Raw genomic sequence first — 26,714 nt, 5'->3', positions numbered from 1 at the left:
GAGGGGAGGGGGTGGGGGGATGTGTTAGCCTGGTGATGGGTATTAAAGAGGGCATGTTCTGCATGTAGCACTGGGTGTTATATGCAAACAATGAATCATGGAACACTACATCAAAAACTAATGATGTAATGTATCGTGATTAACATAACATAATAATAAAAAAAAGAAGATGTGGTATATTTATACAATGGAATATTCTGCAGCCATCAAAAGGAATGAAATCTTGCCATTTGCAGTGACGTGGATGGAACTGGAGGGTATTATGCTGAATGTAATAAGTCAGTCAGAGAAAGACATGTATCATATGATCTCACTCATAGGAGGAATTCTTAATCTCAGGAAACTAACTGAGGGTTGCTGGAGTGGGGGCATTTGGAGGGATGGGGTGGCAGATGATAGACATTGGGCAGGGTATGTGCTATGGTGAGCACTGTGACTTGTGTAAGACTGTTGAATCACAGACCTGTACCCCTAAAACAAATAATACATTATATGTTAAAAAAAAGAAACGAAGAGAGCAGGAAGGGAAAAATGAAGGGGGGGAAATCAGAGAGGGAGATGAACCATTAGAGATTATGGACTCTGAGAAACAAACTGAAAGTTGTAGAAGGCAGGGGCGTGGGGGGGTGGGTTAGCCTGGTGATGGGTATTAAAGAGGGCACGTACTGAATGGAGCACTGGGTGTATATGCAAACAATGAATCATAGAACACTATACCAAAAACTAATGATGTAATATATGGTGATTAACATACCATTATAAAATTTTTAAAAAGTTTCGAAATAGATGAAAAAAAGAAGTGTTAGGGATTTTAATTCATGATGGGCTTCTATCTATGAAGGAAACAGTCTCTTTTCTCTTTTTGTGCCATGTTCCCTGACTTACCAATAGAGATGTTCACTAATCTTTCTTTGTCCTCTTTTTAAAGCATAAACATCCTTGGATATGCATGTATAATATAATACATATAATATAATAAGAGCCATTAGATGTTGTAGTTCTTGAATTGAATGTAGATAAGGATATTTAAACATCAAATGACTGTTGTGATTAGAAAGGATCCAGCAGGGACTCCTGAGTGGCTTAGTCAGTTAAGCCTCTGTCTCTTGGTTTCACCTCAAGTCATGATCTCAGGGTCAGAAGATCGAGCCCCACATCCAGCTCAGCTCAGTGCTGAGTGTGGACCCTGCTTGGGATTCTCTCTCTCCCTCTCTCTGTCCTTCCCTGCTCTGCTCGCATGCACACATGCGCATGTGTGCTCTCAAAGAAAGAAAGAGAGAGGAGTGAAAGAAAGAAAGAGAGAAAGAAAGAGAGAGAAAGAAAGAAAGAAAGAAAGAAAGAAAGAAAGAAAGAAAGAAAGGAAGGAAGAAAGGAAGAAAGAAAAGGAAGGAAGGAAGGAAGGAAGGAAGGAAGGAAGGAAGGAAGGAAGGAAGGAAGGAAGGAAGGAAGGAAGGAAGGAAGAAAGAAGGAAAGGGTCCAGCAAAAGTGGGCTCAGATGAGCATTTCAGGGAGAACATGACAAATGTTGGAAATCTGCTTTGAGGCCTATCAGACAAAGATCACCGGGAACACATCTGTAGCCAATAAGGTTTATTTATTACTTTCTGCAACCAGGAAAACAATCACCATAAGGGACCATGGGAAGTCTCAAAAAGGATGGATTAAGGATGGAATATTAATAGAGTTATTCATAGGAGTTAGTCATAGGACAGTACTGGCCAACATTGATCAGAGTTTGGAAAACAGAGAATTGCTACAACAGTAAATAGTCATATCTTTAGAAGACCTGTGTACAGTTACTGTTAAATCTGTTTGTGTTATCTTGAAATATATGGATCTGAACTAAGTGGTGTTAAAAGACCTTGAGCTTGGATGTAGTCTGATAGTCATGTTTTCACATAGTGTATCTGTTTTGCAAGTCAGAGTGCAGTCCATTTTCAAAAGCTGTGTTTTTTGCTTCAAGTGTTTTCCCCCTAATAACCTGACAGAGGGGCAATTTTCTACTTTATTACCTGTGTATTGGAGAACTGTGCCAAGAGTGCCAGCCATCACCTGGTGATTTATCTGAGTTAAAGCCAGACCTATGGTGAGGTAAGGAGATCCTAGACACTAAAATCCAGTTTAGAGTTCATCTCAGATTTGTTGGGGGATTAGGAATAGAAATCAGGATGACAGAGTAAAGAGAAGACACAACCAATGGGACAAGTAGAGCCAGTCATCATACTCTTCAACCATAATCAATGTAATGCTCAGATACCAAGCTGGAATGAGGCAGTCAGTGCCTTGTCTCTTGATATGAAGATGAATCCAGCAGGCTCCTACTGGAGTTGGAGGCTGGACTGGCACTGACCCTCCTGTGCCCCCATTACCCTATGTGTGACCTGTCAATCTCAATAAATCATTTAATTCCAGTCTTACTAGGTAGCCTCACCTGAAATGTTTGTATTTCCTCTCTTCATTTATTACATAGAGAGTTTCTAGTCACAGAATGTTAATCTAGAGAGGCTCTTTTCAATACAGTAGCTATTAGCCATATGTAACTGTGCTTTTGAGGACCTGATTTTTTATTTTCTTTTAATTACTTTAAATTTAAAAACTAATACTTTACTCAGTAATTGGGAAAACTTTTAGTATGTTTTAAGTATCTTGGGTATCTGAATCTCCTTTTCAACCATAAATTTTATGTTATTTATTTTTTTAATATTTATTATTTGAGAGAGAGAGAGCAGGCATGTGAAGGGGGGAAGGGGAGAGGGAGAGAGAGAGAGAGAAAATCTCCAGCAGACTCCCCACTGAGCATGGAGCACAATGTGGTACTTGATCTCACTACCCTGAGATCATGACCTGACCTGAAATCAAGAGTTGGACACTTAACCAACTGAGCCACACAGATACCCCTCAACTATAAATTTTATAAGATCAAAATACAGATTAAGGATTTCCCCTGAAAATTAAATGTTCCCGTGAAAATTGAAATGTTCTCTGAGTGTAAAATACTCCATTTTGAAGACTTAGCCCAAAAAGAAAGAAAATGTAAACTATTTCATTAATATTTTTTATTTGATTACATGTTAAAATAATATTTTGGATATATATAGGGTTAAATAAAATATACTACTAATGTTAATTTCACTTGTTTCTTTTTACTTTTCCTAGTGAAGCTACTAGAAAATTTTAAAATACAAATGTGGTTCACATTGCATTTCTATCAGACAGTGCTGGTCTAGATTACCAAAAGTCCAATGAGATATTTACCTTAGACATTTTATATTTTCTCCCTTGTAAGGTGGTATGCTACCTCTTCACTTAACACTTTATGTAGGGTCACTCTTAACATTTTTTGAAAACAAAGTTAAAAGTTCTCCTTCCCTAGAGGGAAGAAACCAGAAGGAGTCCACGCACTCAAACATACCCTGGTGGGAACAGGTGTGAGAATGTTGAAGAGACTTGGATTAGGAGTTAAATTAGTAATGGCAGGTCCTGTTCAGGGACAGTTGTCTGGGAGTTAGAAATCTTATTGTGTGACTGTGTAAGTGTAGAGTGTAGGCAAAGGTCACAGTAGAGCCACTCAATATGATAGCTCCAGGGTTTGGACTATTTAAGTTTAAAATGAGCACTGGGTGTTTTACACAAACAATGAATCATGGAACACTACATCAAAAACTAATGAAGTACTGTATGGTGACTAACATAATATAATAAATAAATTAATTAATTAATTAATTAATTTATTTATTTATTTATTTATTACAACTAAATTTTCCATTCCCCAATCTAACCACATTCCAAGCGTGCAATTACTTCAAGAACCAAATGGATTACTTGTATTATTTTCCTAGGGCTGCTGTAACAAATTACCACAGACTGAATTACTTAAAACAACAGAAATGTACTCTCACAGGTCTGGGGCCAGAAGTCTGAAATCAGATGTTGGCAGGGCAACATTCACTCTGTAGAATCTGTTCCTTGCCTCTTCCAGCTTCTAGTGGCTTCTGGCTATATTACTACAACTTCTGTCTCCGTGGTCTCACAGCCTCCTCTTTTCTGTGTCTTCTCTGGTTTGTCTCAAAACTCTCTCTGCTTCTCTCATAGATACATGTGATTGCATTTAGGTCCCCACCCAGATAATCTTGGCTAAATTCCTCTTTGAGATCTTTAACTTAATCGCATCTTTTGCCATATTAAGTAGTATTCACAGGTTCTGGGGATTTGGATTTGGACATATGTTTGGGGCCACAATTCAACCCATTACAATATGTATTGGCACAAATATATATTTCTTCATCTTTGAAGAAATATATATAACACTTCATCAAGTGTCAGAATGGTCAGAAATAACCCAGGAGCTGGTAAATCTGTCACAAAGAATGAAGGCAGTAGAGGCAAATGTCAAAGGAGTATGTTGTTTTTTTTAATTGTAGCAAAACAAACAAAAAACACATAACAAAATTTTCCATCTTAATCATTTTTAAATATGTAATATAGCCCTGTTCACTGTATGCACATCATTAGGCAACAGATCTCCAGAACTTTTTTATCTTTCAAAATTGAAACTCTATTTTTATTGACTAACTCCTCTTTCCCCCTCCCTCCTAGCCCCTGGCAGTCACCATTCTACTTTGTTCCTAAAAGTCTGGCCATTTCAGATACCTCATATCAAGCTGTAATTGTCTTTTTGTGACTGGTTTATTTCACTAAGCCTAATGTCCTCAGGGTCATGCATATTGTTGCTTATAACAGGATTTCTTTCTTTTTTAAGGCTGAATAATATTGTTATGTGTATATACCAAATTTTGCTTATCCTTTCATCCTTCATGGGGCAATTAGGTTGCTTCCCCCCAAGAAACACGGTTTTTACAGGTACTGCAAAAGCAAGGTCTGAAAACACCTATGGGAGGACAGGAAGAATTCTAACATTCTTGCGCTCAAAGGTAGAAGGGATCCTTCATTTAGTGAACACATACTGACAGTGCCTTCATGTCCTAGACACAGTGCTAGGGACTGAGCATACACTGAATCATGCACGTGCACAAGATCCCTGACTCTCAAAGTGCTCAGTCCAGGCTTTCAGTGTCAAGGAGGTGAAGCGCGTGTTACAAAATGCTCTGAGGCGCCCAATCACTCTAAATGCATTGACCACCTGGAGCGGAGGGTGGCGGCACTGGCCAGAGAGTTAAGCATTTAGGTACCTTTTCCTCAGAGTTTTTGACAGTAGGTAGGGAAGAGGATCAGTCATGGTAAGACATCTATAATGGGGTGGGGTGGGGTGGGTGAACAGCACAGAACCAGGAAAACATGTACTCCGGTTTCTCTGGGTTTTCCCAATTGTCGGAACGGTGGAAACAGTCTGCCAGGCTTTTTCCTGTCACGTGGGACGTGCTGTACCAGCATCTCATTGGCCAGGACTGGGGGGGGGGGCGGGAAGAACAGGAGGGACCAATGGGGATGGGCCTCCTGGGAAGCAGAGGCCCTGCTCCCACGCATGTGCCGTGGCCTTTGGTTCACCCCAGGAAGAGCTGTGTCCCGGATTGCAGCACCAGGTGCAGTTACGGGGTGCTTGTGTGCCGGCCCGCCTGGCCACACCGCCAACCTGTGTTGTGTGGAAAGTAGCGGGCAGGCGGCCAATCTGCCTCAGGCTTGCAAGCACAGGCCATTTCCGAGTCGCAGGTGCCTCGAAAGCCCGATCATGTGGCAGCCCACCTGGCTCGAAGGGGCTGGGAAGGGCTCACCAGAGGCAGAAAGGCCCCTTGGGTGAAGGCGAGCCTGGGTGGCCTGGGCATACCTCTCCACGGGCCTTGACTGACTGGCTCCTGTTTTCCACAGAGAACGGACCGTGGCCTCAGCCATGAGCCCGGCAGCTCCAAGCAGTCTCCTTTTGGCCTGCAGCCTGGCCTTCACAGCATTGTTTACAGGTGAGAGGAAGGGGTGGGGCCCTGCGCTCATTCCCGCACTATGAGTTCTCTCGTGCCCCCCCCCCCCCCGCCCCGCCAGATCACCCCTGTGTTCCTACATTCCTGCCTCCCTCCTGCTGACCTTCAGGGACTCTTCCCCCGCCAGATGCTTGCTCGGCATGGCGTCCGAAGAGAAGGAGCAGTCTAGTTACTGTGTCTACTGACCAGTGCTGGGCTCACAGTCTCAGTCCACTTAGTGGACTGAGCCCGTCTTTGCCTCAGAACAGGGGAACACTGGTTCCTGACTTTCGGGGTTTTGAGGAGTATGGGAGGTAGTGAAGGGTTTGCACGTAGTAAGTTTTGGTTAAAGGAGAGCTTTTCCTTTTTCTGCAGAGTCCACCTCATATTGAGGGGAAAGGAGAGAAAATGTTCACCACTGAAATGTGAATCACGGGCCCTTGTCTAAGTAGTTCTCTTTCTTCCTGGATTTCCCTCAGGGCTGTGGGATTCCGTATGAACAGCCTCTAACCGCCCCTGGTTGTTCCTCAGATGCCTGCATGGATGTTACAGATCTACGCAGGGGTATAAGTCATTCAGTTAGTGTCACATAATCATTTTTAAATTTATCTGGTTGTCAGGGTATCCTAAGCGAACCTACTCCATCATCAAGATTGTCCACCGATTCAGCGGCCAGAGGCTCTTACTGCTTTCTCACTCCTTTATGCCTTCCCTTCTTCCCTCAGCCTCTCGAGTTCCCATCTTTCTTTTGATAGGAAGGGGTAGAGCAGACTGGAAATAGACTCACCCCTCCTGCTTCCCTCTCCCACCTACCCCACATAGGTGGGCCAACCATCACAATAAAAACAGTTACCACTTAGTAAGAAGAAATGAGTCAGTTTAGAATTTTTTATAAAGACTTTATTTATTTGACAGAGAGAGACACAACGTGAGAGTGAACACAAGCAGGGGGAGTGAGAGAGGGAGAAGCAGGCTTCCCGCGGAGCAGGGAGCCCCATGTGGGCCTCGATCCCAGGACCCTGGGATCATGACCTGAGCCAAAGGCAGACGCTTAATGATTGAGCCACCCAGGCACCTCAGAATTTTTGATAAAATAAGAAAGTTTGACATAATTGTAGATAAAATTTCAGGTCTTCTCCATTGCTTTTCCTCTGCTTTCCGTACCTAATAAAAGATTCCAGAAAACCACTTGTTTTATTGGTTTTGGGAACAGGTCTTAGGTGGAAGTTTATCATGAGCTTTCAACCTTTAGTCCTCTTCTTATCACCCCAATTCCTGTCTTCCTTCATCTATATTTTCTCCTCCAAAGCTCATTTTCAAGAAGAGAAAATTGTCATTCCTCTCACTGTGAAGAACTGAGTGCTATTAACCTGCCCCAGATGCTCTGCATTTTAACAGAAACCAAAACGCAAAGCTTTAAAAAAAAAAAAAAAAAAAAAAGAAAAAAAAGAAGAAGAAGAAAAGGAAAGGAAAAAAAAAAAGCTTCTTACTGCAAGAGAGGACATGAGTTTGTGACATGTGGTGTAGTTGAGAGGGTGGGGAGATTGGTCTGTTTGCACAAGATACGCTAATTTGTTTCCAGTTCAGGTACCATTGCCCTGGGCACCAGAGTGGGGAGGGAGGCTTGAAGGCAACAGCAAGGGAAGGGGAAGAATTGATATTCCCACACTTAACCAGGTGACCACTTGTTTCCTCAAAAGTGTACCCCTTTACTCTTCTGGTCAGAGCTTGCCTTGTGGTTATAACTTGTAGTGAGGTTTACTTGAATATTTTCTATAATAAGCCTTTCCCCCACTTTTATTGAGATATAATTGACATATATTGTCTGCATAAGTTTGAAGTGTACAGTATATTGTGAAATTATTATCACAGTGTAGTTAGCATCCATCTTCTCATGTAGATATAATTCTAAAAAGCAATTTTTTTCTCTTGTGATGAGAACTCAGGATTTACTCTTAACAACTTTCATGTGTATCACACAGCAGTGTTAGTATAGTCCTCTTGTTGTACATCCCTAAGTACTTATATCTTACAACTGGAAGTTTGTACTTTTTAACCACCTTCCTCCAATTCCCCCTCCACCAGCCTCCAGTAACCACAAATCTGATTTTTTTCTGTGACTTTTTTTTAAGATTCCACATATAAATAAAAACATACAGTATTTATCTTTTTCTGACATAGGGGCAAAAAAGTGTTTCTTCTTCCCTTTTAGTTTTTTGGGATGGCCTAATAATTAAATTGATAAAAAGCAGATTAACAGGAGAGAAACAAAAGTTTAGTAACATCTATACGTGGGAGAGACCAGGAAAACTGAGAAACTCCCTTTCCTTAGTTTTAGGGCAACCAGGAGTGCCTGGGTTATGTTACACATATCCCACCCTGGAATCGTTTTTTGGGGGGAGCATTGTGGAGTGTCAGCTTGTGCTTTGCCTTTTGTTTGCCTTCTGCTCCCTCATCAATATGGTAGTGTTAAAAAGTACATTTTAAGATCAAATTGGCTTTATTAAATGTTTCATGAATTCGGCAGCATTCATTCCAGCAAGCAGTTGGGAGCTCCGCTGAGCTGCAGAAAAAGAAATGTTTTTAAAGGCAGGGGAAATGCACTCTAAAAAGGAAATTTATTAGCAAAGAATGTATTTAGGCAAGGTCACCTTCCTAAGGGGGAAAGAGTCTCTCAGGGGATTGCCTCCTAGTGTTGACCAGGAAATTCTTTTGGCTAGCTATAGGTTACATTGCTGAAGGGTTGAAACAGTAGTTAGGTTAGGTGTTAAATCTTGCTTTATGGATGTGGGGCCTTTTTTTGGGCCTGTGGTTTGTGATGAGGGAACAGAAGACAAGCTGAGGACAAAGCATTAGGGGACACCCTGCAACCTCCCCCCACCCTCCACTCCTGGGTGAGACAGTGTGACATTCTTCCAGGAAGCTCCCAACTATCTTAATGTTAATGCCTTGCTAGAGGGAAAAACAACCTTAACTTGACAATGGCAAGGCCTCAGGTATCCTGTGGGTCTTCTTTAACATATGAAAATCCTTTTGAAACCTCCCTTTTCCTTACCTCCCCTAACCCCGTAGTATATAATCAGCCACCCCTCACAACCCCAGGGCAGCAGCTCTTTCTGCCCACAGGTCCTGTCCCCGTGCTATAATAAAGAACCATTTTGCACCAAAGACGTCTTAAGGATTCTTTCTTGGTTGTCTGGCTCTCGACCTCACCCCAGCGAACCTTACTTATATTCCAAAACCCCACCAGTTTGGATTTTTTTGTTTAATTTTTACAATTCCTTCCTTTTGATCAGTCTCTTAGCTTCACTGAGAGATGTGATCAAAATTTAAGGCATTAGTGCCGCTCTGAGGACTCTAGTTCTCACAGCTTTTATTGATCCTTTGTGTGATATTCACAGGTCATGACATTTTAAAGTTCTTTGATATTCACAGGTTACTTCAGGTTCACAGTTTTTAAGTCATCATCTTTTTTTAAAATTTTTCTTTTCCTGACGTTTGAGTCTTGGGGAGATAATTTGGTTGGTGGCTAGCGGCTATGATGGGGTTTGGAGTATAAGTGAGGTTCGGTGGGGTGAAGTCTGGAGCCAACATTTATGACCAAGAAAGAATTCTTGAGATGTCTTTGGTGCAGAATGGTGGCTTATTATATAGCACGGGGACAGGACCTGTGGGCAGAAAGAGCTGCTACCCCAGGGGTTGTGAGGGGTGGCTGATTATATACTATGGGATTGGGGGAGGTAAGGAAAAGGGAGGTTTCAAAAGAATTTTCATAAGTTAAAGAAGACTCACAGGATACCTGAGGCCTTGCCATTGTCAAGTTAAGGTTGTTTTTCCCTCTAACAAGGCATTAACATTAAGATAGTTGGGAGCTTCCTGGAGGAACGTTACACTCTGCCGACTAAAGTATCTGTCAATGGGCTGCAGGTTATAAGGACCTTTAACTGTATCTACATTTCTTTCGGGAAGCTAGGTTATTGATAGAGGTGCTTTGTTCTTGTGGATTGCTAAAACATTTGTGAACTGAGGGAGATTACGATCTCTATAAATTAGCTATTTTTTTTCTTAGCTTTAGGGAAGCCAGGTGTGCATGAGCAATGTCACATGTATCCCACCTGGGGGAGGGGCTTGTGGGGCGTCAGCTTCTGCTTTGTCCTCAGCTTGCCTTTGTTCCCTCATCAGTTACAAACATGCATTTAAAGCTTTTGAGAGACTATAATGCACAGGGATATTTTCATGATTATGATAAGCAAGAAAATTCCCAATATTTGGAGTGCACTATGGAGCCATGGTCTCCAAGGCTCAAATAACCAAAATAAAACAAGTCAAAGAAAGACCCTGTGGAATAAGTCACTTTTTAAAGCCAAGTTGCCTATTCTGTGATCTTAGGTAACTGAGCTTCAATTTCCCTAGAAAGCGTTATCCAAGTACAACAGATGGTGGTGGCCACAGCACAGACACCTCCTTGCTCAGCTAAAAGACAATCGAGAGCTACTCTATTAATCAAGAACAACTTTGGCCAGAGAGTCTAAGGACCATTGTCTGAGCAGCAGATTCTGCAATGTCTTTAAGAATTAAGGAGAGGGTTTTTTGTTGTTGTTCTTTAAAAATTATATTCTCACATTCATTCCTAACCAGGAAGTTTGGTCCTGCCAGGGGAAGCAAATCTTGAGGCTGCTGGTAGGTCTCTTCTAACTTGATGATGTAAATCCGGGGGAGCTGACCAATGAGATATCTTATTTCACTTGTAAAAAGTTAGGAGCACAGTTAGATAACCTGAGAGGTATGGCCGGGCTCTGTGACAGCTATCTAGGGGTTTATAGACCCAGGAATGATAACCGCTGCAAAGACAAACTACTTCCACTAGATGGCACTGTTAACGGACTGATAAGGTGTTTTGTTTGTCCTTTTTAGCGAGAGAGGAAACAGCAGGGGGAGCGGGAGAGGGAGAAGCAGGCCTCCGGCGGAGCGGGGACCCAGTTGGGGGGCTCGATCCCAGGACCCTGGGAGCATGACCTGAGCCGAAGGCAGTTGCTTAACGACTGAGCCACCCAGGCGCCCCAAGATTTTATTTATTTGATAGCAAGAGAGTGACACCACGAGAAAGAGAGCACCAGCAGGGGGAGAGGGAGGGGCAGAGGGAAAAGCCGACTCCCTGCTGAGCAGGGAGCCTAATATGGGGCTCAATCAAGACCTGAGCCTAAGGCAGACCCAAACCCACTGAGCCACCCAGGCGCTCCTGTTTTTTTGTTTTGTTAATAATGACAAATCAAGCATTCTGAAAGACAAAGTTTCCCCCACCCCCACTTTGAATGGCCTGGGAGATACAGATAATGACATCTTACCAGGCCAGTGTTAGAGTAAAACAAAGAAGAGAAAGGGTTTTGCGTTAATTTGATCCAGGATCTTGGGCGGAAGCAGTTCACCTCAATGTCTATTCCTAGTCAGTTTGATTTGAAGGGCTCCAATTCTTGTATAGGACCAGATGTCACGTGGACTATTTTCCAGCTGTGAGATGCATATCCAAGGTTTAAGTCCCTGATGTTTGGCTGCCATCTGGGTAGTGAAGAAGCCCTGGTATAGTCCCTTCCAAGGAGATTCAAGGGATGTTTTGTTTGTAGCAGTTCCAAATGAGAAGGGTGGGAGAAAATTGGAAACATTAGTTTGGAGAGTTGTAGCCAGATTTTTTTTTTTTTTAATTTTTTTATTGTTATGTTAATCACCATATATTACATCATTAGTTTTTGATGCAGTGTTCCATGATTCATTGTTTGTTCATAACACCCAGTGCACCATGCAAAACGTGCCCTCCTCAATAGCCATCACCAGGCTAACCCATCCCCCCACCCCCCTACCCTCTAGAACCCTCAGTTTGTTTTTCAGAGTCCATCATCTCTCATGGTTCGTCTCCCCCTCTGACATACTCCCCTTTTCTTCCTCTCCTGTTATCTTCTTCTTTTCCTTTTTTCTTAAAATATGTTGCGTTATTTGTTTCAGAAGTACAGATCTGTGATTCAACAGTCTTGCACAATTCACAGCGCTCACCGTAGCACATACCCTCCCCAATGTCTATCACCCAGCCATCCCATCCCTCCCACCCCCAACCACTCCAGTAACACTCAGTTTGTTTCCTGAGATTAAGAATTCCTCATATCAGTGAGGTCATGTGATACATGTCTTTCTCTGATTGACTTATTTCACTCAGCATAACACCCTCCAGTTCCATCCACGTCGTTGCAAATGGCAAGATCTCATTCCTTTTGATGTAGCCAGATTTTTTAGAAAACTAGAATTCAGGATCAAGTCCAATTTAGAATTATGTAACAAAACCTCAAAGACAGTTAACAGGATTAGAATCTAATATAAATAAAGATGTGGGGATAATTTATTTTCTTTAAAATGACCCTCATTTTTAATAATAAAACTAATTTGTATTAAATTTGGCCTGATTAATTATATAAGTACAATAAGAATAGTGATTGACTATATGAATTTTTGGTTTTGTTTTGTTTTTAACTGATTTACTGGAACCTTTTAAGCCAGGGTACTAGGTCGATTTTTTTTTCCAAGGGGATTTATTAGCTCAGTAAATTCATCTTTAGTTCCTAAAACTGACTGATTGTAACCAAACCAACATGAGTTCACTCCATGGTGAGTCAGAAAGTTCACCAAGGGGTGGCTAGGTGGCTCAATCGTTAAGTGTCTGCCTCCGGCTCAGGTCATGATCCCAGGGTCCTGGGATCGAGCCCCCCATTGGGCTCCCTGCTCCGCGGGAGATCTGCTTCTATGTCTTTTGCTCCCCCTGCTTGTGTTCCCTCTCTAGCTGTCTCTCTCTCTGTCAAGTAAATAAATAAAATCTTAAAAAAGAAAGAAAGAAAGAAAGTGCACCAAGTTGAGTTGTCACACAAAGAAAATTTTTATTTGCAGCAAATAATGAGATCATGGGAATGGCTTCCAAAGCCATGGCTTCCAGAGAGAGGGTGAATGGGTTCCTTTTGTTTAGGACGAATATTTAGATAGTGAAGCCTTGCCATCCTATGTAGAGGCAAGACATAAGGTTACACGTGCACCTTAAGGAAACACTCCTATATATACATTGTATGTTGTGTAAATGAGGCTGAGGCTCCTCCTTCGGCAGAGCTTTTAGTAGTATAATGAGGTAAAGGTAATTGTAGATCATTCCAGATGTCCTTCCATGGTCCATCTGCACAGGCATGAGTCAGGTTTAGCTCAAAGGGTCTGGATGGTCCGGGGCAGGAGGACTTGTCAGGGCAGTCGCCATCACCTGGGGCGTAGTTTCCAGTTTCTTTTACCTGAGTCAAGAGGAAAGCTAGAAAGAAGAGCTTAAGTGAAAATGTAAGACAAAGGTTAGTCAGTCTAAGCAGGTGGGCAGTAAAGGCCAGGTCCTGGGGTCTATCTGTGACATGATCATGTTCGAGTTTATGCACATCTCTTTTGAATATGATATTCCAGTCAGAGTTTTGGTGATATAATCACTGTCCTATTATGAGGAGAACAGATTCTCATTGAATTTATGTAAAACAACTAATTACCTGACCAAAAAGGATACTCAAAAGGTTTTGAATTTTGGAGAAATCAGGTAGGGAGAAAAAGTAAATGTTTCACCTTTGTTCACACAGGTATATCTTACCAAATTGTTGATAAGCTTAAAAGAAAAGAGAAAACATTTTCCAGAGTCTGGAAAAACAAAACGTTAGAGAATCATCAATGTTTTAAACAAGTCATAAAAATTAAAATTATCTTCTTCAATTCATTTAGTGCCCTGTTACTAATTTTTGTTCTGTTTGAATCCAGTTTTTCCACTAGTTTTGGTGGAAATTTTTACCCAATTCAGTTTTATGAGCTGAAGTTGTCAGAAATCTGCATATTTAAGTATTTATTAGATTCCTTTTTATGAATTTCTTTGAAGATAAAACATTCTTATTCCCATGTAAAAACTTCTGTGTAAAACAATAACTGTCTGTAAATGATAAAAGACTTAAATATGGCAGAAAGGTCTGATTAGAGCTCATTACAATGCAAGTGACAAAGAAATTTGGTCATTCTTGTGACATATATCACTGTAAGATAATAAATAGAATTATGACTGATAATATTAAATCAGGACACACCACAATTTTAGATATTTTACACACACAATTTCTAGTACACATATCAGTAATATTTACCAATACAATATAAAATTTAGCATCACCTAATTGGCAATGCTTCCCATGTAATATAACATGCCAAATGAGCCTAATGAGTTTAGCCTCTCCCTTTTTATAATGAGAAAGAACAATCCTTTGAAATGTTCCAGTGACCCTCTGGAAATTTCAAAGTTAATTTGTGGTCTAAAGACTTCATTTTAAACTTTGATTTGGGGAAGTTTATCAAAAATATCGAAATGTTTTGGACACTTGACTAATAGGATAATAGGTGGCTGTGAAATGATACTTAGTTCACTGTTTAACCAAAGTGACAAAGACTTCATATGCAAATACAAAAGTTTACATAATTGTCATAATTGTGAGTAAAATTTAGCTTTTTTTTTTAAAGTTTGTATTCATTTATTTGTCAGAGAGAGAGCTAGGGAGAGAGAAAGAGTGAGCACAAAGAGGGGGAGCTGCAGGCAGAGAGGGAAGCAGGCTCCCTGCCAAGCAAGGAGCCCAATGCGGGACTCAATCCCAGGACCCCAGGATCATGACCTGAGCCTAAGGCAGATGATTAACTGACTGAGCCACCCAGGCATCCCCAAATCACCTTTTTTTAATATTAAAAAGACATAGTTTTTTTTAATTAAGGACCTGATGATAAACATATCATGAAGCACAGAATATTATTATTATTATTATTTTATTATGTTAGTCACCATACATCATTAGTTTTTGATGTGGTGATCAGTGATCCATTGTTTTCATATAACACCCAGTGCTCTATGCAGTACATGCCCTCCTTAATACCCATCACCAGGCTAACACATCCCCCCACCCCACTCCCCTCTAAAACCCTCAGTTTGTTTCTCAGAATCCATAATCTCTCAAGGTTCAACTCTCCCTCCAATTTCTCCCCTTCATTTTTCCTTTCCTTCTCCTAATGTCCTCCACGCTATTCCTTATGTTCCACAAATAAGTGAAACAATATGATAATTGACGTTCTCTGCTTGACTTATTTCACTTAGCATAATCCCCTCCAGTCCCATCCATGTGGATGTAAAAGTTGGGTATTCATCCTTTCTGATGGCTGAGTAATGTTCCATTGTATATATGGACCACATCTTCTTTATCCATTCATCTGTTGAAGGGCATCTTGGCTCTTTCCACAGTTTGGCTATTGCGGACATTGCTGCTATGAACATTGGGATGCATATGGCCCTTCTTTTCACTACATCTGTGTCTTTGGGGTGAATATTGGAGTGCTGGGTCATAAGGTAGCTCTATTTTTAATTTTTTGAGGAACTTCCACACTGTTTTCCAAAGTGGCTGTACCAACTTGCATTCCCACCAACAGTGTAAGAGGGTTCTCCTTTCTCCACAACCTCTCCAATATTTGTTGTTTCTTTCCTTGTCCATCTTTGTCATTCTAACTGGTGTAAGGTGGTATCTCAATGTAGTTTTGATTTGAATTTCCCTGATGTCTAATGATGATGAACACTTTTTCATGTGTCTGTTAGCCCTGTATGTCTTCTTCAGAGAAGTGTCTTTTCATGTCTTCTGCCCATTTTTTGACTTGATTATTTGATTTTTGGGTGTTGAGTTTGAGAAGTTCTATATTATTTTTAAGATTTTATTTATTTATTTGACAGAGAGAGACACAGCGAGAGAGGGAACACAAGCAGGGGGAGTGAGAGAGGGAGAAGCAGACTTCCCTGCTGAGCAGGGAGCCTGATTCAGGGCTCGATCCCAGGACCCTGGGATCATGACCTCAGCCAAAGGCAGACACTTAATGACTGAGCCACCCAGGTGCCCTGAGTTTGAGAAGTTCTTTATAGATCTTGGATACCAGCCCTTTATCTGTAGTGTCATGTGCAAATATCTTCTCTGATTCTGTGGGTTGCCTCTTTGTTTTGTTGACTGTTTTCTTTGCTGTGAACAAGTTTTTATCTTGATGAAGTCTGAATAGTTCATTATTGCTTTTGTTGCCTTTGCCTATAGGGACGTGTCTTGCAAAAGTTGCTTTGTCCAAGGTTGAAGAGGTACTGCCTGTGTTCTCTTCTAGGATTTTGGTGGATTCCTGCCTCACGTTTATGTCTTTCATCTATTTTGAGTTTATCATTGTGTATGGTGTAAGAGAATGGTCCAGGTTCATTCTTCTGCATGTGGCTGTCCAATTTTCCCAACACCATTTGTTGAAGAGACTGTCTTTTTTCCATTGGACATTCTTTCCTGCTTTGTCGAAGATTATTTGACCATAGAGTTGAGGATGCATATCTGGGCTCTTTATTCTGTTCCATTGGTCTAGATGTCTGTTTTTGTGCCAGTACCATGCCGTCTTGGTTTGTAATGTAGCCTGAAATCCGGCAACATGATTCCCCTAGCTTTATTTTTCTTTTTCAACGTTTCCTTGGTGATTCAGGGTCTTTTCTGATTCCAAATTTTAGGATTGTTTGTTCCAGCACTTTGAAAAATGTCATTGGAATTTTGATCGGGATGGCATTGAAGTTATACATTTCTCTGGGTAGCATAGATATTTTAACAATATTTTTTTAAATTTTTTATTGTTATGTTAATCACCATACATTACATCATTAGTTTTTGATGTAGTGTTCCATGATTCATTGTTTGTGCATAACACCCAGTGCTCCACGCAGAACGTGCCCTGTTGAATACCCATCACCAGGCTAACCCATCCCTTCATCCCTCTCCCCTCTAGAACCCTCAGTTTGTTTTTCTGAGTCCATCGTCTCTCATGGTTCATCTCCCCCTCCGATTTACTCCCCTTCATTCTTCCCCTCCTGCTATCTTCTTCTTCTTTTTTTTTCTTAACATATATCGCAATATTGGTTTCAGGGGTACAGATCTGTGATTCAACACTATTGCACAATTCACAATGCTCACCATAGCACATACCCTCCCCAATGTCTATCACCCAGCCACCCCATCCTTCCCATACCCCCACGACTCCAGCAAACCTCAGTTTGTTTCCTGAGATTAAGAATTCCTCATATCAGTGAGGTCATATGATACACGTCTTTCTCTGACTGACTTATTTCACTCAGCATAACACCCTCCAGTTCTATCCACATCGTTGCAAATGGCAAGATCTCATTCCTTTTGATGGCTGCATAATATTCCATTGTGAATATATACCATGTCTTCTTTATCCATTCATCTGTCGATGGACATCATGGCTCTTTCCACAGTTGGCTATTCTGGACATTGCTGCTATAAACATTGGGGTGCACATACCCCTTCGGATCCCTACATTTGTATCTTTGTGGTAAATACCCAGTAGTGCAATTGCTGGATCATATGGTAGCTCTATTTTCAACTGTTTGAGGAACCTCCATACTGTTTTCCAGAGTGGCTGCACCAGCTTGCATTCCCACCAACAGTGTAGGATGGTTCCTCTTTCTCCACATCCCCGCCAACATCTGTCGTTTCCTGACTTGTTAATTTTAGCCATTCTGACTGGTGTGAGGTGGTATCTCATTGAGGTTTTGATTGGGATTTCCCTGATGCCGAGTGATGTTGAGCAGTTTTTCATGTGTCTGTTGGCCATGTGGATGTCTTCTTTGGAAAAATGTCTGTTCATGTCTTCTGCCCATTTCTTGATTGGATTATTTGTTCTTTGGGTGTTGAGTTTGAGAAGTTCTTTATAGATTTTGGATACTAGCCCTTTATCTGATATGTCATTTGCAAATATTTTCTCCCATTCTGTCGGTTGTCTTTTGGTTTTGTGGACTGTTTCTTTTGCTGTGCAAAGCTTTTTGTCTTGATGAAATCCCAATAGTTCATTTTTGCCCTTGCTTCCCTTGCCTTTGGCGATGTTTCTAGGAAGAAGTTGCTGCAGCTGAGGTCGAACAGGTTGCTGCCTGTGTTCTCCTTTAGGATTTTGATGGACTCCTGTCTCACGTTTAGATCTTTCAATCATTTGGAGTCTATTTTGTGTGTGGTGTAAGGAAATGGTCCAGTTTCATTCTTCTGCATGTGGCTGTCCAATTTTCCCAACACCATTTTTTGAAGAGACTGTCTTTTTGCCATTGGACATTCTTTCCTGCTTTGTCAAAGATGAATTGACCATAGAGTTGAGGGTCCATTTCTGGGCTCTCTATTCTGTTCCATTGATCTCTGTGTCTGTTTTTGTGCCAGTACCATACTGTCTTTTTTTTTTTTAATTTTATGGAAAAATTCAGGTTTTATTTTTACTTATTCTTACAATTGTGGGAGCTAGTGTCAGGAACTTATAGGCAAAAACAACTTTTGTTTTCTACATCTTATCTGAACAAAAATACACACAATGTGGCATTATCATTAGGCAAGACTTGCTTTTTTTACATTTCACACAAGAATACCATATTATCCTTTTTTGAACAAAATGCCAGATTACTAAGGAAACGATCTTTGGAGGAAGTGTTTAATAAGCATATTTTATTTAAATAAATCCTCCAGGAGGAAATGGGAGAATTCACTGCCTTTACTTAGAAGGTGGCTATGTAAGCAGTTATCTGTCAAATTTATCTGTGCAGCTCACCAACATTTCCTTATTGGAAACATCAATATTTCCACATCGCAGTTCCCAAAATGACTTTAAAGTCTTAAAATTCTGTGTCTCCTTTGGCTTGCTTCTCTCTTGATTCCACCCAGGCTTTATTAATGGTTTGCTTCATGTCATCATCTCCGTCTTCATAAATTTTCTTTAGAACATTCATCAGTCCCTCACTAGGATCTGTTTCAGTGTCATAGGAGGGCTTTTCTCTCTCTTTGCATTCTTTTTCAACCTGTGTCAGGTAGTCCCAATGTGTATTTTCTGCTTTCTTTCTACATAAAATAAGAACTGTATCTGTCTTGACTTTTTTTGAACTGCCTTCCACAGAGATGGGTTTTAAGAGATTGTTCACAATCATGGAGTAACTCTTCCCATTTAGATTCTTTACCAAAAGATCAAATGACCTCTCTGTGAAATGCACCTGCACGTTCTCGGTGGGGACCTGATGAACTCCAGTTAAGGTAATATAGATTTTCACAAACTTATCTGACTGATCCCATCTGTAATTACTGATTTTCACTGTATATCCTGTTGTAACGGGAGCAACCACAGCAGCTGGCTTTTCACTGTCAAGAAGTTCTGCTTTTCTCTGTGATTCCTGCTGCATCTTGTTCTTGATTTCTGTCTCAATCTTGGATTTTTCAGCTGTAAGGACATCACGTACTCTTTTTCTAGTGGCTTTTTCCAGTAGCACCTTCACCTCTTCTAAATCTTTCTGTAGCTCTTCCGAAGCTGAAGCCATGGTCGGACTGATCAGGCAAGACCCGAGCTACAGGCACGCAGGGGGGAACAACAGGAAACACCGCACTGAACGTGCTTACCCGGACACAGGCCCCACCCGCACGAGTCACAGCGCCCCAAGCCTGCACGCAAACCCGACCCGACGCGAGACCCAGCCCGCCTCCCGCACGCGGCGCCTCTGGAACCTTCGCGAGTCCGTCACCGCCGCACACAGTACCACACTGTCTTGATGATGACAGCTTTGTAATAGAGCTGGAAGTCCGGAATTGTGATGCCGCCAGCTTTGCTTTTCTTTTTCAACATTCCTCTGGCTATTTGGGGTCTCTTCTGGTTCTGTACAAATTTTAGGATTATTTGTTCCATTTCTTTGAAAAAAGTGGATGGTATTTTGATGGGGATTGCATTGAATGTGTAGATTGCTCTAGGTAGCATTGAGATCTTCACAATATTTTTTCTTCCAATCCATGAGCATGGATAGTTTTTCCATTTCTTGTTGTCTTCCTCAATTTCTTTCATGAGAATTTTATAGTTTTCTGAGTACAGATCCTTTGCCTCTTTGGTTAGATTTATTCGTAGGTATCTTATGGTTTTGGGTGCAGTTGTAATTGAGATCGACTCCTTAATTTGTCTCTCTTCTGTCTTGTTGTTGCTATATAGGAATGCCACTGATTTCTGTGCATTGATTTTATATCCTGCCACTTGACTGAATTCCTGCATGAGTTCTAGCAGTTTTGGGGTGGAGTGTTTTGGGTTTTCCACATGGAGTATCATATCATCTGCAAAGAGTGAGAGTTTGACTTCCTCCTTGCCGATTTGGATGCCTTTGATTTCTTTTTGTTGTCTGATTGCTGTGGCTAGGACTTCTGATACTATATTGAATAGCAGTGGTGAGAGTGGACATCCCTGCCGCATTCCTGACCTTAGGGGGAAAGCTCACAGTTTTTCCCCATTGAGAATGATATTTGCTGTAGGTGTTTCATAGATGGCTTTTATGATATTGAGGTATGTGCCCTCTATCCCTATACTCTGAAGAGTTTTGATCAAGAAAGGATGCTGTACTTTGTCAAATGGTTTTTCTGCATCTATTGAGAGGATCATATGACTCTTGTTCTTTCTTTTGTTAATGTATTGTATCACGTTGATTGATTTGCAGATGTTGAACCAACCTTGCAGCCCAGGGATAAATCCCTCTTGGTCATGGTGAATAATCCTTTTAATGTACTGTTGGATCCTATTGGCTAGTATTTTGGTGAGAATTTTTGCATCCATGTTCATCAAGGATATTGCTCTGTAATTCTCCTTTTTGATGGGGTCTTTGTCTGGTTTGGGGATCAAGGTAATGGTGGCCTCATAAAACGAGTTTGGATATTTTCCTTCCATTTCTATTTTTTGGATGTCCCATTTCAGGAAAATGGGTATTAATTCTTCATTAAATGTTTGGTAGAATTCCCCTAGGAAGCCATCTGGCCCTGGGCTCTTGTTTGTTGGGAAATTTTGGATGACTGCTTCAGTTTCCTTAGTGGTTATAGATCTGTTCAGGTTTTCTATTTCTTCCTGCTTCAGTTTTGGTAGTTGATACATCTCTAGGAATGCATCCATTTCTTCCAGGTTATCTAATTTCCTGGCATAGAGTTGCTCATAATATGTTCTTATAATTGTTTGTATTTCTTTGGTGTTGGTTGTGATCTCTTTCATTCATGATATTGTTGATTTGGGTCATTTATTTTTTCTTTTTGATAAGTCTGGCCAGCGGTTTATCAATCTTGTTAATTCTTTCAAAAACCAGCTCCTAGGTTCGTTGGTCTGTTCTACTGTTCTTTTGGTTTCTATTTCATTGATTTCTGCTCTGATCTTTATTATTTCTCTTCTCCTGCTGGGTTTAGGCTTTATTTGCTATTTTTTCTCTAGCTCCTTTAGGTGTAGGGTTAGGTTGTGTATTTGAGACCTTTCTTGTTTCTTGAGAAAGGCTTGTATTGCTGTATACTTTCCTATTCTTCCTTTGCTGTATCCCAAAGATTTTGAACAGTTGTGTTTTCATTTTCATTGGTTTCCATGAAATTTTTTAATTCTTCTTTAATTTCCTGGTTGACCCATTCATTCTTTAGTAGGATGCTCTTTAGCCTCCATGTATTTGAGTTCCTTCCGACTTTCCTCTTGTGATTGAGTTCTAGTTTCAAAGCATTGTGGTTTGAAAATATGCAGGGAATAATCCCAATCATTTGGTACCGGTTGAGACCTGATTTGTGACCTAGGATGTGATCAATTCTGGATAATGTTCCATGGGCACTAGAGAAGAATGTGTATTCCGTTGCTTTGGGATGGAATGTTCTAAATATGTCTGTGAAGTCCATTTGGTCCAATGTGTCATTTAAAGTCTTTATTTTCTTGTTGATCTTTTGCTTAGATGATCTGTCCATTTCAGTCAGGGGGTGCTAAAGTCCTACACTATTATTATATTGTTGTCAATGTGTTCCTTTGCTTTTGTTATTAATTGCCTTATATAATTGGTTGCTCCCATGTTAGGAGCATAGATGTTTACAATTGTTAGATCTTCTTGTTGGATAGACCCTTTAAGTAGGATATAGTGTCCTTCCTCATCTCTTATTATGGTCTTTGTTTTAAAATCTAATTTGTCTGATATAAGGATTGCCACCTCAGCTTTCTTTTGGCATCCATTAGCATGGTAAATGGTTTTCCACCCCTTCACTTTCAATGTGGGGGTGTCTTTGGATCTAAAATGAGTCTCTTGCAAACAGCATATCAGTGGGTCTTGTTTTTTAATCTAACCTGATAGCCTGTGTCTTTTGATTGGGACATTGAGCCCATTTACATTCAGGGTAACTATTGAAAGATATGAATTTAGTGCCATTCTATTGCCTGTAAGGTGACTGTTACAGTATATTGTCTGTGTTCCTTTCTGGTCTATGCTGCTTTTAGGCTCTCTCTTTGCTTAGAGGACCCCTTTCAGTATTTCTTGGAGGGCTGGTTTCGTGTTTGCAAATTCCTTCAGTTTTTGTTTGTCCTGGAAGCTTTTTATCTCTCCTTCAATTTTCAATGAGAGCCTAGCTGGATATAGTATTCTTGGCTGCATATTTTTCTCCTTTAGTGCTCTGAGGATATCGTGCCAGTCCTTTCTGGCCTGCCAGGTCTCTGTGGATAGGTCTGTTGCCAATCTAGTGTTTCTACATTTATAGGTTACATATCTCTTCTCCCGGGCTGCTTTCAAGATTTTCTCTTTGTCTCTGAGACTCGTAAGTTTTACTGTTAGATGTCGGGGTGTTGACCTGTTTTTATTGATTTTGAGAGGGGTTCTCTGTGCCTCCTGGATTTTGTTTCCTTCCCCACATTAGGGAAGTTCTCTGCTAAAATTTGCTCCAGTATACCTTCTGCCCCTCTCTCTCTTTCTTGTTCTGGGATCCCAATTATTCTAATGTTGTTTTGTCTTATCGTATCGCTTATCTCTCGAATTCTGCCCTCGTATTCCAGTAGTTGTTTATCTCTGTTTTTCTCAGCTTCTTTATTTTCCATCATTTGGTCTTCTTTATCTCTGATTCTCTCTTCTGCCTCATTTATACTAGCCGTTAGTGGCCCCATTTTTTATTGCACCTCATTAATAGCCTTTTTGATTTCGATTTGGTTAGATTTTAGTTCTTTTATTTCTCCAGGAAGGGTGTCTCTACTAACTTTCATGCATTTTTCAAGCCCAGCTAGTATCTTTAAAATCATGATTTTGAACTCTAGGTCCTACATCATACTAATGTCCGTATTGAGTAGGTCCCTGGCAGACGGTACTACCTCTTGTTCTTTTTGCTGAGGTGATTTCTTTCATCTTGTTATTTTGTCCAGAGGAGAATAGATGAATGAGAGAACAAAATGCTAACAGGTTAACAACGTCCACAGAAAATATACTCTAAACAAATCAGAAAAGACCTGAAACCAGGGGAAAAGAAAGGGAAAGAAAGAAAAAAGAAAGAGGAGAAAAAAAAAAGAAAAAGAAAAAGAGAAAAACAAACAAAAACAGAACAAAACAAAAAAAACAGAATATGGTCAAAGATGATCAGGCTAGTGCATAGATCAGTGCCACAAACTGGATTTTGGGCGTATTTTGGTCTGTTAGAAGAAAGTGCCTCCTAAAATTTTAAAGAAAGGAAGACCTATATATGTACAAAATAAGGGTTGATACAATGAAGGGATGGAAGATGACTGTAAAGATGAAAATTTTAAAAGATTTTATAAAAGGAATTGATAAGAAGTTGTTTGAAAAAAGAAAGAAGATTTTTAAAAAAAAGGGAGAGAATGTGATCAGGCAGGAGACTAGAACAAAGCCATACACTAGAGATTTAGGGTATATTTTGATCTGTTAGAAGAAACTGTATCTCAAAATTTTAAAGAGAGAACAACTTATATATATATATGTGCCTAAAATAAAGGTAACTTCTATGAAGGGATAAAATATGACTCTTAAAATGAAAAATAAAAATGTTTTTTTTTAAAAAAGGGATTGATAAGATGTTAGTTGAAAAAGGGAAAAAGAAAATTTCAAAAAAAAAAAGTTAAAAAAATTAACTTCGAAAAACTAATGTATCTTGGTAAAAAAAGCCATGAATTCTATGTGCAGTATTCCCCTAGTGCTGGAGTTCTCCCGTTCTCCTTGATCGGTAAACTTGGTCTTGGCTGGCTGTTTGTGCTGATCTTCTGGGGGAGGAGCCTGTTGCTGTGGTTCCCAAATGTCTTTGCCAGAGGCGGAATTGCCCCACCCTTGTCGGTCCGGGCTAAGCAATCTGCTCGGGTTTGTTCTCAGGAGCTTTTGTTCCCTTCAGGCTCTCGGTACAACTTTGAAGGATGAGAGTGAAAATGGTGGCCTCCCAATCTCCGCCTAGAGGAGCTGAGAACTCGGGGCCCTGCTCCTCAGTGCACCCCCAGAGAAAAGCAGTCAGTCACTCCTGTCTCCCCAGTCTCCTGCCGTACTCTGTACTCACCCAGCCTGTGACCGAGTGTTTCTATCTCTGGCACCCGGCCCTGTGTGGAGTCTCCAAACCCAGCAGATCCCTGTGGTGCGCTCCCACACTGCTCCTCCCAGGAGAGGAAGGGGAGTCTCCCTGGCTCTGCTCCTTGTTGGGTCGCTGCTGGAGGAGCAGTGGCCCAACTGGGCTGCGGATCACAGTTTATGGCAACCCCGAGCTGAGAGCCCACGCCTCGGCTCCGTCTCTGCACCCGGCTTCCCCGCTCCGATACCTGGGATCTGTGCTGCACTCAGGCACCCCCAGTCTCTCTGTGACCCCGAGGGTCCTGAGACCACACTGTCCCGCGAGGGTTCCACCTCCCGCTTAATCACTGGAGTGACGTCCCTCAGCGGAGCTGACTTCTAAAAGTTCCGATTTTGTGCTCTGCTGCTCTATCACTTGCCAGAAGCGGCGGAGGCCCCCTCCCCCGCCATCTATCCTCCCGAATATCGCTTTGGATTCACTTCTCCGCACGTCCTACCTTCCAGTAAGTGGTCACTTCTCTGTTCAGAGAGTTGTTGCTACTCTCTTCTTCAATCTTCTGTTGAGTTCGTAGGTGTTCAGAATATTTTGATCCCTATTCAGCTGAATTCCTGAGACCAGACAAAATCCATGTCTCCTACTCCTCTGCCATCTTGCTCCACCTGACATTTTAACAATATTTATTCTTTCAATCCATGAGCATGGAATATTTTTCTATCTTTTTGTGTCTTCTTCAATTTCTTTCCTGAGTGTTCTGTATTTCCTAGAGTATAGATCCTTTACCTCTTTGATTATGTTTATTCCGCGGTATCTTATGGTTTTTGATGCTATTGTAAATGAAATCGTTTCTCTAATCTCTCTTTCTACAGTTGCATTGTTAGTGTATAAGAAAGCAACTCATTTCTGTGCATTGACTTTGTATCCTGCCACATTACTGAATTGCTGTATGAGTTCTAGTAATTTGGGGGTGGAGTCTTTTGGGCTTTCCACATAAAGTATCATGTCATCTTAAATGATCTTATCTAATTGGAACATTCTTCATAATGGCCATTATAATTCTAGGTTGTAATTCCCCTGAAGGCTGGTAGCAGTTTGGTAGGATCCTAACTACAAATGAAGTTTAGCCCACATTTCTGTCCACCATATCTAGTCATGAATACGGCATAGCTAACATTTCTGTCCGGCCTTATTTTGTTGTACCCCAACCTGACAGCTACCAAGCCAAGTTCTTCAGGACACAAAACAAGCTTTTAGATTTTTATAGTATCCAGGACCATAGTTCTTAAGATATAAAATAAGCTGGTGTTGAGAAGATGGAACACTTAACTCTTTGGATTTGAAGGATCCCATTCTCTTATTATTTATTTATTATTTCAATTTTAGCCAAGCCTTTACCCCATGTGCACATTAACAGAAACCAACAGTTCTGAGGAAACAGCAGTATGGACACCAACAGTAGCTAAAGGACTAGGGGCTGGGGCACAGAATGAACCATCACACCTCCAAGAATAGGGAGTGTTGACAGATTCCAAACAAATGACAAACTGTGGTTGCCACCACTGTTCCCAACATGGACTCTGAGAACAGAACCAAAGGCTGAGCTTGAGAAGTTACAGCAAATTGGCCAACAGAGGATCCTGTGTGCACCACCAGCAATTCTGTGTGGACTGAAGCAGCGGACCTTAGCAGATGGGGACTACAAACTGGAACTGGGGAAGGAATTAAACCAGCAAACATCAGTAAATGACTGAACTAAGGGCTTTATAAAGACTGACCCTTTGTTGGTGCCTCTTTTCAATCTAGACTGACCCATTAACCCTGGACTGGAAAACCAGTAAGATCACTAGCCTGGTGCAAAGAAAGCAGAGCTCAAACAGAGAGGTAGTTAACAATGGCCCCCAGAAACTGTGATAAAGACAGTGAACTCAGAAGTGTTTTCAGGGAGCCATGCCTGTGTTTCTCATGTTCCGAGTGCTGTCAGAACTTGTCTTTGGAGACCAGTGCTGCCCCTGAATCTGTTAGACACACACACAAATTCAACTGAGTAGGGCGCCTGGGTGGCTCAGATGGTTAGGCGTCTGCCTTCAGCTCGGGTCATGACCCCGGGGTCCGGGGATCGAGGCCCACGTCGGGCTTCCTGCTCGGCAGGGAGTCTGCTTCTCTCCTCTCTCTCTGCTCCTCCCCCCTGCTCATGCTTGCACTCTCTCTCTAATGAATTAAAAAAAAAAAAAAAATTCAACTGAGTAAATTTGAAGGTCTAGTTGGCTTCTCGAAACAATTTATAAATCAGGCAGCTTCCCATCTAATAAGGAGAGGGGAGCTCTACTGAGCTGCAGAGAAGGAAAGGAAATGTTTTGTTTTGTTTTGTTTT

At 41.1% G+C, this 26,714-nt stretch overlaps 1 protein-coding gene and 1 pseudogene across 1 annotated transcript in view; one reads left to right on the top strand and one right to left on the bottom strand.

The window, feature by feature from the left end:
- The first annotated feature begins 5,482 nt into the window (after positions 1-5,482).
- The window catches only part of LOC112809852 (uncharacterized), a 31,610-nt gene continuing 10,378 nt past the window's right edge, over positions 5,483-26,714 (top strand). Inside the window, exons 1-2 of the mRNA XM_025853230.2 lie at positions 5,483-5,667; positions 5,824-5,912. Of these exons, the coding sequence (XP_025709015.1) occupies positions 5,483-5,667; positions 5,824-5,912 (274 nt within the window). The remainder of the gene's footprint in view (positions 5,668-5,823; positions 5,913-26,714) is intronic.
- Positions 18,269-19,468, bottom strand: LOC112809837 (calcyclin-binding protein pseudogene; annotated as a pseudogene).

The sequence above is a fragment of the Callorhinus ursinus genome, unplaced genomic scaffold, assembly GCF_003265705.2.
Source record: "Callorhinus ursinus isolate GAN/ISIS: 27379988/994484 unplaced genomic scaffold, GSC_fseal_2.0 scaffold105, whole genome shotgun sequence".
In the NCBI taxonomy this organism is placed as follows: domain Eukaryota; kingdom Metazoa; phylum Chordata; class Mammalia; order Carnivora; family Otariidae; genus Callorhinus; species Callorhinus ursinus.
This window is presented reverse-complemented; position numbering and strand designations above follow the sequence as displayed.